We start from the raw sequence: 14,304 nt of genomic DNA on the forward strand, positions 1-14,304 counted from the left end.
GGGCCAGATAAGAAGCTTCTGTGAAGGCCGTGTGATGAATGAGAAGTTCTCCTGCCCTCCTGTTTATTTACCGCCCTGCTTTGAAAAGGACCAGTCTCCTCCTCCCCCTTCCTCCTCCTCCTCCTCCTCCTCCCACCCCACCCCCTCCCCATAGCAATCCGTCCAATCGGGTCCAATTTATTTTCATCATGTCTGAGCCCTTTGAGCTCCGACACATCTGACGTTACATCATGGTGATGGTTGTTCTTCACCTGTTGTGATGTGTGTGTGTGTGTGTGTGTGTGTGTGTGTGTGTGTGTGTGTGTGTGTGTGTGTGTGCGTGTCCCTATTTGCATGACGGCCTCTCACAAGTCCTCTGCTCTCACCCCTTTCTTCCCTCACAGTGAATCTCTAATCATTACTTTCAAAGGAAAAGCCCTGCGCTGCCCCTGTGTCAAGTGTAGCACGCCGCTGGGAGGGGCCAGTAAGGGGCCGAACAACAGACCATCATAACACACTTCTCCTACCGGCCCTAACAACCTCGTCCAACCCTGGGACCCCGATGACCGTTCCCTGTGGGGATCCCCGCGCAGCATCAAGGTAAGCCCTGGCCGTGCGTTGCCCTGCGTGCCGTGCGTTGCCCTGCGTGCCGTGTGTTCGTTCAGGGTGAAGAGGGGAGAAGGGAAATGGTGTTGTATGCCTGGTAATGTTGGTCCTTTTTTTTTCAGGATTTTTTTGCTACTTGGATCGTTAATGTAGTAATTATGAAAAGGTTGCCCGAATCACATGTATGGCATTATAAAAAAAATCGAATGGGAGCATATTTTAAGTCTTTTCTTTTTATTATTCCTAGATTTGAATGTATTTAATTAAATTGGAGTAAATTACCTTTAGTTAAGGGATAGATCTTAACTATGAGGAAAACAATACAATAACTTCACATTTCCAGTAACCATTTATTTGCATAAATAAAATAGAAATGTAATGGAAAAAATGTTGGCGATGAGACCCCATGTTGGGGTTTTACTCTCAAGAATGTCAGTCCTTTGTGTTCGTGAGCCTTTTTGATAAGAGCATCTGCTGCTGTCAGAGCCCTCTGCTTCTGTGAAACAGCCGAACCAGAGCCTTAAGATAACATGACGCCTCACTGATTATGCACAGCTGGGGGTCTGGTTCATACGTCATTATTGTATCATTATTATGTTTACTTACTCTTCATTGGTTACTTGTAACAATGCTCGAGATGTTCAAATGGAAGTGTGAAAAAAGAACAGCGGAACGGAAACCACAAAATGCCGTGCATAAGTGGGTGCGTATCATGTGACAACATGCTCAGACATCATCATGGTGGCCTTGATGTTTACCATCAAATAGGATCGGGATATAAATGAAGGTATTCAAAGATAGTGGTCAATCATTCAACATTAGATCCTACTACTACTACTATTTCTTTAGGACCTAGAATGTGGAAGTATTGTAAATGGTGCCTATGTCTAATTCCTTAACTATGAAGTCCCAAAACTGTATTTTAATGTTGTGAAAATTGTGTGTTTTTGTGGGGCGAAACCTTAATGTATATCTTGGTTTTATGCTGCCCTCTTGGCCAGGTCTCTCGTAAAAGAGATTTAAAATTTCAATGAGACTTTTACCTGGTTAAATAAAGGTGTGTGCTGTAATCCATGTTCATTTGTGTTCTAGAAGGATGGCGTCCGGCACCTGAAGTCCAGGCCCCCCCGGCGTTGAGCCATGAGGCTGATCCTGGTCAAGCCCACCAACGCCACCCAGCGGCTAGACTCCACCGGAGAGGTGCTCGACGACGGGGGTAATGATCGTTGCCATCCCGGCCCCGACCTGCCCCCCACTTCTGGCAGAGACCCCGACGTCCTGCACTATCGCCTCTCTCGAGCCTCCCCGGTGCCTGAACCCCGCCGAACCCCCTCCTCCGCGACCCCGGACGGGGCCACTCCCGCCAGGCTGCAACCCCTGAAGATCCGGAGCAGAACCTTACCGCAGTCGGAAGAGCGGCCGTGGTTTCCGTTCTGCAGCCATGTCTGTGGCGGTGGTGGGGTCGGTGGTGGAGGTGGTGGTGGTGGTGGTGGTGGTGGGGGCGTGAGCGGTCCAACCGCTGCAGCAAAGCAGATTGCCATCATGGGCCTCTCCCATCCCGATCATGGTGGTGGTGGTGGAGGAGGAGGAGGATGCGGATGTCCGTCACGTGACGAGTCTCACTGCGAACACGAGGACGTGGGGGGGTTTCACCTTTGGCCGAGACAAGACGCTCCCCCCGGCAGCGTCGGCGGCGTCCCCCAGAAGAGACACCTCTCGCTGTCGGCTCAGAACAACAACATGCCCTTCTTCAAGTCCTCCCTGATCTCCACCTGCCAGGTGTTCCCTCAACAGACCCTCCCGGAGGACCCTTTGATATCTGCAACGTTCTGCTCACAGGAGGGCTTCACGGGAACCCAGTGCAACGGAGACGACGGCGGGAGAGGCCTGCGCCAATACCACCACCAACAACATCATCATCAACAACAACAACAACAAAAACAACACCAACAACCTTCCAACCATTTTAAAGGCGAAGACGGCTGCGTACCAGCCTCAAAGAACCTGTTCAACATCCCGCTGAATTCCCTTGAGTTCAGGGAGAAGAACCTGCTGTTGCCTCTGTCGAAACCTCAGGACGGGGATCCAGGCTCGACGGAGGCCGAACGCCGGTCGAGAGAACTTTCCGGAACAGAAACCCGTTCTTCGCTCGTGTTGAACCCCCTGAACTTCTCTGACTCTCCCTTCACCAGCAGTCCCTGGATGAAAGGTTCAGCTCCCGACCAAAGTGCAGATTCCCTTTCATTCAGCCACCGTGGCTCTCTTGAAAACCAACACCGAGCTGACAAAAGGCTCTATCACGCGCAAAATCAGGTACCTGGTTTTGCTTTGTGGAGCTTGAAGTGTGGAACCATTCCCCTTCTCGATTTTCTTTTGTACATATTCTCCTCGTGTGTGCATTGTCCTACAGGGGTAAGCTTTGATTTGCATAAGATGAAGCAGAACATTATACGTCCTTATTTTGTACGTACCACAATGGCATCCACCAACACAAGGTCATCAGCGCTCACCTGCTAGTGATTTAGCCGACGGTTTCACCCTAGGCTTGAAATCAATTTAAGTGATTAATTTATATTTGATACAGGGCATTGATGCACAAGGGGGGGGTAGGGGATCCTGCTTAAGGATGCCTGCAGTTAGACTTCACGTTGGGGATCGAACCCATTACCTTTAGGCTGGCAGAACAAACACCCTATCCCCAACTCTGATGCCCGCTGATGATAGTCTGTGTGTGCGTCCCCTTCGCTGCACTAACTCCCCTCCCTTCTGTGGTCCAGAACAACGATGAGTCCCAGCTCAGTCCCACCGGGTCCAGGGTCTCCCTGCTCCGGGGAACCGGGTCTCCGCCGTGCAACGGGGCCATCGACAACCCGGGACTCGCCCCAAACGGGGACGCGCCCAGACCGTCGGCCGAGGGCCGCCAGGGCGCGTTCCACCCCTCCCGCGGTCCGGACGCGGACCCAGCCGAGCCGCGGCCCCCCCGGCTCCTCTACCGGGCCGTCCCGGAGGACGCCTTCTCTAAGACCAGCCGGGAGGAGCCCAGCGAGGCGGGGAGCGACCGGCTGGAAGAGCCCGGCGGGACGCCGGCGCCGTCACCACCGAAGAAGAACCGGGACATCGGTCACCGGCTGGGCCAGCGCCGGGCGCTGTTCGGCAAGAGGAAGCGGCTCAGCGACTTCGCCCTGGTCAGCGGGATGTTTGGCATCGTCGTCATGGTGATCGAGACGGAGCTGTCCAGGGGGTTTTACACCAAGGTGAGGAATAAATGATTCAACTAATTACAACTCATTTAGATGGTAAAAACATGCAGAATATATATACACTGTGGTACATACAGTAGTGTTTTGTTATCATCATAATAGCAATATTATAGCGATAACATGAGATTAATTTGAAAATAAATTTATTTTCGTGTTTATATTATACATTACATCATATTAGCCATTGCTTACCGATCAAGAATATACAATGTGTTTTACCCTCTCTTTAATATGCTTAGTACAATCAAAACAACACAGTAAAATGTTTACTCATTATTATATCGGAGCAGCGAACTCCCCTTCTGGATCCGGTGAGATATTTGTAATCAAACAGCTGGTCTGAGTTCGTACCCCTTTTACACTGTTTCCTCCCTGCTCCCCAGGATTCTGTGTACTCGTTTGTCCTTAAAGGCATGATCAGTGTCTCCACCGTGGTGCTGCTGGGGCTCATCGTGATGTACCACGCCAGGGAGGTCGAGGTATGGGTAGATATCAGCTATTAGTATAAGCTACACGTGAACCCCCTAAGATGGCGCAATTTGATTGGTTCCCTCTCTCGGGATATTGGGCAATATCCCATGATTTGAGATCTCATGATTGAGATCTGAAAAAAAAAGTTTTTTGGAGTGTTCAATAGTAGTAAATAAAACAATTATTCACTTCTCTTACTGTTGAACCCAAATGAGGCAGGATATTCGAGTGGTTACGATGTTTCACTCCCAGCTGATTCTGGGTTCAAATTCCCATATCCACCATCTACCTGGAAGCATCCCTGAGCAGAATGCCTGAACCCCTACCTAATCATTCATAAAATGTATCTCCAATTATTAACCAGAAATCCCTCTGGAGAAACTCGTCAGCTGAATGATTAAATAGCAACACTTAAGTATAAATGAAGGAATTAATGAATGACTATTATTAACTATTACATATCATATTATATATCATCTTTTTTTTTATCTCTTTTGTCTATATACTTCTCTGTAGCTGTTTTTGCAACTTGGTATAATGTATTTTTCAGTATATTACTATTTAACAAAATATTTCATCCCTTTTCCTATTCATTTGTATTTTTGAAAATATAAAATTAATTGCTAAAATAAAAAAATCATCTAAAATATAACAAAAAATATATATAAGAAATGAACCATGTGCTCCACTAACCGTTCACTGGTCGGCCGTCTCGCCCCCCCCCTCTCGGGGTCCAGCTCTTCATGGTGGACAACGGGGCAGATGACTGGCGCATCGCCATGACCTGCGAGCGGATCCTCTTCGTGGCCCTGGAGCTGGTGGTGTGCGCCGTGCACCCCGTCCCCGGCCGCTACGTCTTCACCCGGGCGGCCCGCCTGGTCTTCAGCCACGCGCCCTCGGAGGCGGACGCCGACCTGGACATCCTGCTCTCCGTGCCCATGTTCCTGCGCCTCTACCTGATTGGCCGCGTGACGCTGCTGCACAGCAAGTTCCTCCTGTTCTGGGTTGATCCGCGTTAGGGAACAAGATGTGCTTGGATTGCAGTCATCCACCACTGTGGAACAATTCATGAATAACATAAAAACGATAAACAGATAAAAGATAATAATATAATAATAATAACTTTATTTTTTCATAAGAGCATAAGAGGGCAGGGGGGGGGGGGGCCAGGAACACAGAGGGGAACCTCCAATCTGATGCGTGGGTCTCGTGTGCGCAGGCAGGCTCTTCACGGACGCCTCATCGCACAGTATCGGTGCCCTGAACAAGATCAGCTTCGACACGCGCTTCGTGATGAAGACTCTGATGACCATGTGTCCCGGGACGGTACTGCTGGTCTTCAGTGTTTCCTGCTGGGTGATTGCTGCCTGGACCGTGCGCGTGTGTGAGAGGTACGGGCTCCCAACCTGGAACCAATCTGGGAAATATACTGCCTTACTAAACAAGACATACAATGTGTATTTACAACGTGTGATGTGTTTGTTTGCCCGTGTGTGTGTGAGGTACCTACCCACTCTCAAAACCTAAAAAATAACTTAAGAAGTAGGAACTCATACACACATACTCAAACTTAAAAGTTAATATAATTATACACTTCCTATATACACTTTATATATTTTTATCCCTCGCTTCTTTTCTCAGTTACTCTTTAATTTTTTTTTATAAATTGTCTCACTCACTCATTCATCCAATGATCCATCCATTTTTTTTTTTACTAATTTTGATAAAACGATCAAAAGGAGATTGAATCACTGAAACTGAATCACTGAAATGCAACGCACACAGCCTGGCTGATCAGAAACATGTCTTCTCTTGTTCCTGAACACCACTGCCTCATCCCTAGCTGCTCTCTTCCAGGTACCACGATGCCCAGCAGGTGACCAGCACCTTCCTGGGGGCAATGTGGCTCATCTCCATCACCTTCCTGTCCATCGGATATGGGGACATGGTCCCTCACACCTACTGTGGCAAAGGGGTGTGTCTGCTGACCGGCATCATGGTGAGTTCCACCCTTATCGGAACTGTTGTTGTGTCTCACTGTGTTGGGTCACTTTAAACTGATGTTTGTGGTAATTATCGCTGTTTTTTTGTAGGGCTGTGCATTCTCATATATCTTATCTACTCTGAATGGTGGAATATATGTTGAACACACACAATACAGTTGTACATGCAGGATTTTGTTATTGGGATATTTGTACCATGTAATAACAATATCAACCTTTCACAAGCTAACATCATGTGTTCAATTGTATTCAATGTAATTAATTTATTATTTATTACATTTGATTTTCAAGTCAATTAGCGGCCACTTGACTTTGGAGTTATTCTTTTGAAGTTTGCTTCCTGTCATCTCGTTGTCAGGGCGCGGGCTGCACAGCGCTGGTGGTTGCCGTGGTAGCGAGGAAGTCGGAGCTCACCAGAGCAGAGAAGCACGTCCACAACTTCATGATGGACACTCAGCTTTATAAAAAGGTCAGTTCACACCCCAGGCTGCATGTATGATAGATCAATTAAATTATCATTTCAGAAAAATTCATGAGGCCTGAATAACAAAATGAATTGTGACATGTATTTGTGTTTTCATTTAATAATAATAATACATATAAAATCCAATTCTTCGCAGGTGAAAAACACAGCAGCCAACGTTCTGAGGGAGACATGGCTGATCTACAAGTACACCAAACTGGTGAAGAAGATTGATCACGCCACTGTACGACACCACCAGAGGAAGTTTCTCCAGGCCATCCACCAGTAGGTGCTAAAGAGTCATGTTCAGGGCCTTCAGCAGAATCTAAAGTTGCGGTGATTCCCCGTTCGTGACGCACGGTCATGGCATTTTTAAGTCATTGATTGGCCATAAAATTGCTGTGGACGGTCAGATGGGAATTCATCTGATGAAACCTAAAACTGATAAAGTATTATAACTGATTGAAGTCATAACTTAGAATGTATAGAACTTATAACTGTATAACTAACATAACCTGCTTGCTTTGTGTTTTAGGTAAGTTCATTAATGTCCATCGGTTGTACAAGTAAAGGGAAAGATTATTTGATTGATTGATGTATTCATTCAATCAGATTACGCAGGGTCAAAATGGAGCAGAGGAAACTAACTGACCAGGCCAACACAGTTGTTGACATCGCAAAGGTTTGTATTTGTTCTTCAGTGAATTTAACATTCCAAGATAGCAAAGATTACGGCTGTTTGAGTTGCGACTCAAAATAATGTCACTAATGTTGGTCATGATTCAAGCCTGCTTTCAACTGCTGTTGGAAAACAAAATAATAGATACATCTTTGATGTATGAAAATAGTCATGTATTGTATGCATTCTAAATCTCTCCTAGTATGATCTCTCCTATGGGCTCTCCTTTCGCCAGACTCCGAGTATAACGTTCAACCAGGTATCACCCCTGGCCTTTCCTCTGATCTGGTCTCTCTCTAGGGTCAGATCCTCATGTCTCTCCTGTTCTCTCCTCTCTCTAGGGTGAGACCCTCATGTCTCCCTATCTCTTGGGTAAGACCATCCTGTCTCTCCTCTCCCTAGACCCATAGCATGATGTCTCACCTGGTATCTCCTCTGGTCTCCCTCCTCTAGACCCAGAACGCGATGTCTCACCTGGTATCTCCTCTGGTCTCCCTCCTCTAGACCCAGAACACGATGTCTCACCTGGTATCTCCTCTGGTCTCCCTCCTCTAGACCCAGAACATGATGTACGACCTGGTGTCGGAGCTCCAGCGGCGCAGCGAGAACCTGGACCATCGGATCGCCGCGCTGGAGGAGAAACTGGACTCGGTCCTGCTGGGGGTGCAGTCCCTCCCCCTGGTGCTGTCCCAGGCCATCGCTAAGCAACAGAAGGACTTCCTGGACAACCTGTCCTACCAGGTGCACTTCCTCCCCTCCTCCCTGGCAGAGGGTGGAGGTGGGGGGGCGGCCCCACGGCAGCTGTGCCCCTCCTCCACCGCACCCGACGACTCATACCGCTGTTGAGGCTCGGGTGTACCCCACTTTTCTCGTCTGGCATTAGTACAATTAAGGTACCATCTTGTCTATCAAACTTTTGTTTGAAATGGCACCATGGCAAGGCAAAAACTGCGAACTGTAACTTTTGATAGTTTTATTTAACTGTTTTATGGCTCTGGACATTAGAATGTGCACAACTTTAGACCGAACTTAGTTGTAGTTGAAGAGCTTATATTTTGGGCTACTGTGTATGTTACCTGTAACCAAATTGTATCCACAATGACTCTTTTAACTTGATTATTATTTCTAAACTGTAACACAGCAGCACTTTTCTAAGGATTTTAAGGTCGCTATTTTGTTATCTGAAAGGGATGTGTCTAGTTGTATTACTTCATAAATATTGCATTTAATTGAATGTGAACAGGAAAGTGTAATTATGGACTTGTTTAAAGAAGCCTTTTGATGAGATTGTATGCATGAATAAACTAATAAAAAAATAAAGGTTCATTGAAATTCTACTTTTTGTAATTACTAGGTTTTTTGGGGAATAAACTCCTGAGTAAAATCTAATTTGAATGCAATGCATACATAAACACATAACATAAACGTATAATAATGTCATTACATAATATGTCAGGGAAAGTTCGTGAGTTCGTATGTAAATTCCAAAAAAACCGATTCACACACACGCGCGCACACACAAACACACACACACACACACACCCACACACACCCATGCATACAAATTGTTGCATATTCTCGAAGAAAGTTGTCCAATCCCGGGTTGCTTTAACTCACTTCATTTATTATAAAGTCGTCGGCGTGTTTCGGCATGGTAAGTGAAGCTATACGGAGGGAATTGTTTCTAACGCGAGTGAGAGGAAAATACCGTGATCTACTTCAAGCCCCCCGGGCTAAGGCCCGGGTGGCTTGCTGCGCCGTCTACCTATTGAACTCTGGCCTGTTCACTCGACGTCCTCCGTACAGGACGTCAAGTGGGTGTGGCCTATGCAGTGGGCGTTGCCTAGTGGGCGTGGCCGGGGTGACGTTATGGCTTCGGCTTCTTCACTTAATTAAAGGTGAAGAGGGAGCAGCCTTCAATAACATCATGCTCCCCTTGTGGCTATGTGAGGGTAACGCAGCTTATATGTTTGGTCCTGCATCATTGGGTCTATGTGTGGGTAGCTTAGATTCTTAAAATACGTAACAGTCCCTCCTTGGTCATCTTAGATGACCATACAATAATATTTTAAATCATAAACACCATTTACCACACCGAAAACATAGTCAAAGTAGGATCAATCATCAACACCATCAACCGTCGCGGAAAGACCTCTTGAAGAGAGGGGAAAAACCACTACGCGTCCCCATAATACTGAGACGGCATTCACGTTGTGGGTCTTATTGGAAATACAGGTCATTATTTAACAATACAACAATGAACACAAATCTTGTTAACATACAATCACATGGCCAAACAGCACACAAACAAAACTATCCATAGAAATCCTGAGCTAATACTTTTTGGTCATGTGCTACAAGGTCATACAATTTTCATCATGTGCAAAAGTAAAGTAAAAATTGGTAGTCATAATACAATTTAAAAAATTCAAGATTATTGATAGCCTAGCATGGATTCGGGTGGTTCAGGTGATCTTCGTGCATTGGTTCGCTGTTGCATGTGGGTGGTTTGGGCATGGATTCTGTCGCCGTCGGGCCTGTAGTTCATGAACCCAAGACTCATCCCTCCTTGTCAAGGGCTCAACTCAGAGAGGTTACTCCTACATCATGGGAGCCTCCAAACAGGTTCTCCGTCGTCGTCGTGTCAGCAACAGGTGGCCTGTAAACAACCGTCTCAAAGATCAACAGTACCATTATCAATGCAGCGATTCAGAAATAACGGGTTGCACTCGCAACCAAGCAATACTACCAAATAATAAACATAGTCTGGTATGGTTGTTTTAAAATGTGTTATTCAAGTAAATCCGGGATATTGATGATCTTAAATACAGTCGATTCTACTAGAATAGTATAGGTGTTGACTATTCTACATATTGCAGCTGGATAGGGTCGGGCCCCTCAGGTAATGTAAGCCTGAATGGCACTTGGCACTTCTGTAGCGCCCACTGCTGTGGTGATCAGCAGATGCAGTAGCCCTCGTGCGCAGGGAATACAACGGCAGCCGGTGACAATTAACACGGTCTCTGCATTTATTCCCGCGACGGGCACTTACTGGATTCTGCCTTTCCACCTCCCAGACATATTCTCCATCCATCCTGTGAAAGGGTCATTAATGCCGGAGTTCTCTGCCAATTCTAACCTGAGGGATTGTAATCATACCAGTGCCCTGGCCACCAACCCATCCGGTGCGATTCAAATCCTGCTGTTATTTGATCTCCTCATGTGACTGTTAGTCCTTGCTCGGCGGTGGTAGTTTGTAGGCTCCGGGTGTGTCTGCATCTGGTTCTGGAACTTTTTGCTTCTATTGCAGAAATACAAACTCATGTACAGCAGTTAGTTGTTCAAAAACATATTTCCATGAATTCTAATTTTAATTGTTTTACAGTATCTACTTTGGTTTAATTTCACACTACATCCCTCCTTGCGCATTGCTTCAGCCATGTGCATTGAATGACAACCAAAGATAACAACACCGTAGTTCAACCAAGTTGCTATAACCAAAAAGATGTAAAAGGGAATTAACAATGTTAAAATTTGCATGTTCAATATCACTTCTGTGTTAACCGTATTTCATAATAACAGTTACCTTCATCATACTACCCGATTGTCCTACACTAACTATGCATATTGGATGACCTAATCTTCATTTATTCTACCTATTGCTCGCATTTGATGTTGTCCACACTTTGATTCACTCCTATGTACATCGCATACCACATCAAACGTGAATACGCCTTATTCTCTGCACAATATCCTATTGCGCCACTTTCTGCATACCACATCAAACGTGAATATGTCTTAGCAAAGTGAAGTAAAGTAAAACTCAGTTTTATCTTTACTTATTTTATAGCTACACATGTCCCGGACACGTTCATTACTATTTCCAAAACAGTTTTTTTAGCTACGCAGGTCCCAGACCTAACTATACCATTACATGAACAGTATTTATTATTATAATTATCTAGTTTTTTGTTGGTCAACATCAAATCGATACATTAATTCAACCCTCTGACTTACTGACCCACCCGATTTCTCCCCGTGTGAGCCCGCGAATGACAACTGTCCCGGGGCCTCCCCATGAGCCCCACCGCCACCACTCCCCGTGTGAGCCCGCGATTGTACTCTCCCGGAGCCTCCCATTGAGCTCCACCGTTACCACCTCAGAACTCTGCAGGAACGATTAGTCGATTAACGCGTGGCTCGGAGGCTCGGAGTGCAACAATCCTACGTCTTGACACCTGGTGCAGTCGACGTGTGGCTCGGGGGCTCCCAGGAAGTGTCACAATCCTACGTCTGACACCTGGTGAATCTTGAGCTAGGTCAATCAAAACCGTCTAAACTAGGTAGAATAAAGAGTCATCCAAACTTACAACAATTATGCACATCTTGGTATTAAATATATGGTGATATTCTATAAACAAAACAAAAACTGAACATAAAAGAAAAATTCAGAAGTTATCGGTTGAAACAAATGTTATTGTAATTGAACTACAGCAGTTGAGCTAACTCCCGCCTTGTGCACCGGTTAAAACAATGTGCATCATTTATTAATTAAACATATTATTTTAGCAGTTGAACCCTGTGTCTATTTGAACCATCCTGGTTCTCTAATATCATTGTGCATGACACAACCCGTGTCTATTGCACTCCTGTTTTGATACACAAAACGCATGAAAACAGACAGAAGGGCCCAGCAACCTTGAAAAACATAATGTCTGAGTGTTAGGCATTCGTTACTGCATATACTGCTATTTCCTGAAGAGAGAGAGAGAGAATATTAAGATCAATGCACACAAACACAGGTTGCAAAGGCTAAATTTACATCCTGGTTCCAACACATGGCTAGGTGTGAGGGTGGGAGGCCTCTCTATTGTTAGTTAAATCGAAGCCCCCGTCCCACCGTTCCCGATCTTCTTTAAGCAATATGAATAAGGAAGGGTAGGGGAAGAGAATGTTTGCAGGGACAAAGGGTGGGGAGGGGGGGATCCGACGACTGGACCTGTGGACAGGGGGATGGGGGGTCTGACTACTGGACCTGTGAAGACTGGGACAAAGGGAGTGGGGGGGTTTCACGATAGGATCTTCTAGAGGGAAGGGGGGGGGGGGGGGTGGAGGGGAGAGAGGGGGGGGGGGGGAGAAGAGAGAGAGAGGGGGGAAGGAGAGAGGGAGAGAGAGAGAGGGTGGGGGGGGAAGAGGAGGGAGAGAGAGGGGGGGGGGGGGGGGGGCTCCCCGCTGCTCTTGGTCTCTGCAAGACCCAAGATGGCGGACGTCTGGACAAAGGAAACCCACGTCACGAAGACGCGCTGTCTCTTTAACACCCCGTGGTTACACTCTAGGCTGCGTTGTATACTAATCAAAATTGCACATTAGATTTGAAATGAACCGGGAGGAATCAATCCAATTTGAACTCCTTGGCCAAGCCTCCGTTTTAATATGCAACTAAGCTAGATTAACGTTAAAAACCTGACCTTTCCTCACCCCACCGTAAAGAGTTTGGAAGTTTGTGGCCGGTAATAAATAAACCTTATAGTGGCCCGGCTTAACTTCGGCGCTTTCACTATTTACCTTAGATGGTCTCGGCCTAACTTCGAGACATTCATCAATTACCTTATGATTACCTTATCTCGGCTTAACTTCGAGACATTCATCATATAAATCAAAAAAACACAGGTACTACGTCTCCCACGTGGTACAGACAGACACAGAGACAGAGACAGACAGACATAACACACCGGGGGTCCCTTTGTGCAGGCTACCATTGCCTTATCAAACAGCCAGGAGCGCCCAGGTAAACAAAGGGATGGGGGGATGGGGGGATGGGGGGGTCTTCACAGTTCCTTGCAACCGTTGATCTACACGTGTTGTTATGCTAGGCCTCTGCAGCAGCACAATCGGACGGTGGCTAAAACAAGCTTACACCTAAGTGTTCTTATAACCAATCCTATTTCAGATTTAATCTTTAAAACAATGATTTATACTTACCTCAGACGTGTGTGGCCTGTTGAAGTTGTTTTAGCGTCGCGCCCCCCGGGATTTTCGGGACTTTCTTCCAAACGTCGCGGGTCACCAAATTGTTGCATATTCTCGAAGAAAGTTGTCCAATCCCGGGTTGCTTTAACTCACTTCATTTATTATAAAGTCGTCGGCGTGTTTCGGCATGGTAAGTGAAGCTATACGGAGGGAATTGTTTCTAACGCGAGTGAGAGGAAAATACCGTGATCTACTTCAAGCCCCCCGGGCTAAGGCCCGGGTGGCTTGCTGCGCCGTCTACCTATTGAACTCTGGCCTGTTCACTCGACGTCCTCCGTACAGGACGTCAAGTGGGTGTGGCCTATGCAGTGGGCGTTGCCTAGTGGGCGTGGCCGGGGTGACGTTATGGCTTCGGCTTCTTCACTTAATTAAAGGTGAAGAGGGAGCAGCCTTCAATAACATCATGCTCCCCTTGTGGCTATGTGAGGGTAACGCAGCTTATATGTTTGGTCCTGCATCATTGGGTCTATGTGTGGGTAGCTTAGATTCTTAAAATACGTAACAAAATATAAACACTAACACACAGCTACCTATATTGAGATAGACAACAGAGATTCGTCAACTTCTCCCGCCAAAAGAGATCAAAAAGCGCATTACTATGCAATAAGCAGCGTAATATAACTACATTCAGCCATTTTAATTTTTCCACGGATAATGTGTTGGCGAAATCGTCTTTAAGGCTTAATTGGTGTGATTTCATTGTTCTAGCAAGAACTCCCAGCAGAAGGGATGTTTACTAAACTCAGCTCCAAGGTCTAAAGTACATATATTTACATAATCTCGCGCCAAATTCTCGGAAGTGATCTGTGCCCA

At 46.2% G+C, this 14,304-nt stretch overlaps 1 protein-coding gene across 1 annotated transcript; it reads left to right on the plus strand.

Moving 5' to 3' along the window:
* Window positions 1-2,101: 2,101 nt before the first annotated feature.
* On the plus strand, window positions 2,102-8,798 carry kcnn1b (potassium intermediate/small conductance calcium-activated channel, subfamily N, member 1b). The gene is made up of 10 exons (XM_030372803.1): window positions 2,102-2,898; window positions 3,363-3,839; window positions 4,229-4,324; window positions 5,054-5,304; window positions 5,540-5,707; window positions 6,174-6,315; window positions 6,678-6,788; window positions 6,940-7,067; window positions 7,395-7,464; window positions 8,017-8,798. The coding sequence occupies exons 1-10, from the start codon at window positions 2,128-2,130 to the stop codon at window positions 8,305-8,307; spliced, it is 2,505 nt and encodes an 834-aa protein (XP_030228663.1). The 5' UTR covers window positions 2,102-2,127; the 3' UTR covers window positions 8,308-8,798.
* Window positions 8,799-14,304: the final 5,506 nt, after the last annotated feature.

Source organism: Gadus morhua, chromosome 12, assembly GCF_902167405.1.
Source record: "Gadus morhua chromosome 12, gadMor3.0, whole genome shotgun sequence".
NCBI lineage: Eukaryota > Metazoa > Chordata > Actinopteri > Gadiformes > Gadidae > Gadus > Gadus morhua.